Source organism: Trachymyrmex septentrionalis, unplaced genomic scaffold (genome assembly GCF_001594115.1).
Source record: "Trachymyrmex septentrionalis isolate Tsep2-gDNA-1 unplaced genomic scaffold, Tsep1.0 scaffold196, whole genome shotgun sequence".
NCBI lineage: Eukaryota > Metazoa > Arthropoda > Insecta > Hymenoptera > Formicidae > Trachymyrmex > Trachymyrmex septentrionalis.
The window spans coordinates 738,099-739,237 of record NW_017305135.1 but is presented as its reverse complement, the minus strand read 5'-3'; the positions used below and the strand labels follow the sequence as shown (position 1 = coordinate 739,237).

At 26.3% G+C, this 1,139-nt stretch overlaps 1 protein-coding gene across 2 annotated transcripts in view; it reads left to right on the top strand.

Annotated features, from left to right (window-relative positions):
* Positions 1–935, top strand: part of LOC108747221 (PH and SEC7 domain-containing protein 1) — a 22,349-nt gene extending 21,414 nt beyond the window's left edge. The window contains exon 14 of one of the 2 annotated variants that reach the window (XR_001939225.1): positions 769–822. Coding sequence is in view for 1 of the 2 variants with exons in the window: in XM_018484569.1 (XP_018340071.1) it covers positions 769–790 (22 nt within the window). In the remaining variant the exon portion in view is untranslated. Of the gene's footprint in view, positions 1–768 lie in introns of both variants that reach the window. The other variant, XM_018484569.1, reaches the window with a different exon arrangement.
* The last annotated feature ends 204 nt before the right edge of the window (positions 936–1,139 follow it).

Here is a 1,139-nt window from a genome sequence, read left to right as displayed (position 1 = left end):
ATATATATATGTGTGTGTGCGCGCGCGCACACACACACACATATATATAGGATGTTCCATTTAAATAATGCATTAAGATTTCTCGAAAACTACGATAAATAGGGAAAAATATTTTTAATAAAAATTGTATAATTCGGAGGGAGAAATAAGAAGGTATCATTCATTTTACCTTGGGTGACGTCACCAAGATTAGGTCAAGGTTATATCGATTTTTTTTAATGGAACATCCTATTTTTGATGGCTGAATCTAATAGCTGGTGTTAAGACCAATAAGTCAAATCGTAAGACTAATAAGTCAAATAGTACCTTCTTACTGTCTCCCTCCGAACTATACAACTTTTATTTAAAACATTTTTCCGTATTTATCATAGTTTTCGAAAAATCTTAATGCATTATTTAAAATGGGACACCTTGTATATACATACATATATATACACACGCGCGCGCACACACACACACACAAAACATACACAACACATATATGCAAGTATTGATAATTAATCTAATTGTAGATATTTTTTGTATATTTGTACATATTTTCTTGAAGCATATATAAGATAATAAAATCTAATCTATAAAACAATAAAAATAATAAATAGAAGTAGTTGCGCCTTATTAATAATTCTATAACAATTTTAATATTTTTTAATTGACAAAGCTATTTACCGAAATTGAAATTAATTTTTTATAATTAATCTGCAATTTCGGTAAAAATTCAACATTCTTTTATTTATAATAAAATTCATATTCATTTGTTGCATGCAACAGAGTTGACCTGGCAGCAACGTAAACAGGATCCAGCAAGATTGTTACATCCAGCTTTCAGGATGTTCCTCAGGACATCTTCCTTGTCACGCAAATACAAAAAGTTTGCTGTTAAAATTGTCATTGAAAAATTATGATATGATATTTAGGAAAGAATGAAGATTGTGTTGGCTGTGTTAGTCAAATTAGTATTTATTAGTTTATTAGTTAATAACAAATATAATTTATAAATTATATGAAACAATTACCTATTCATAACAATCTGTTATAAATAATACAAGATTCAAAATTATATTTAAGAGGATTTTATTAATCTTTTATATTAAACATTAAAAATAATCTTCTTTTACAAATTTTTTTATAAATATATAATA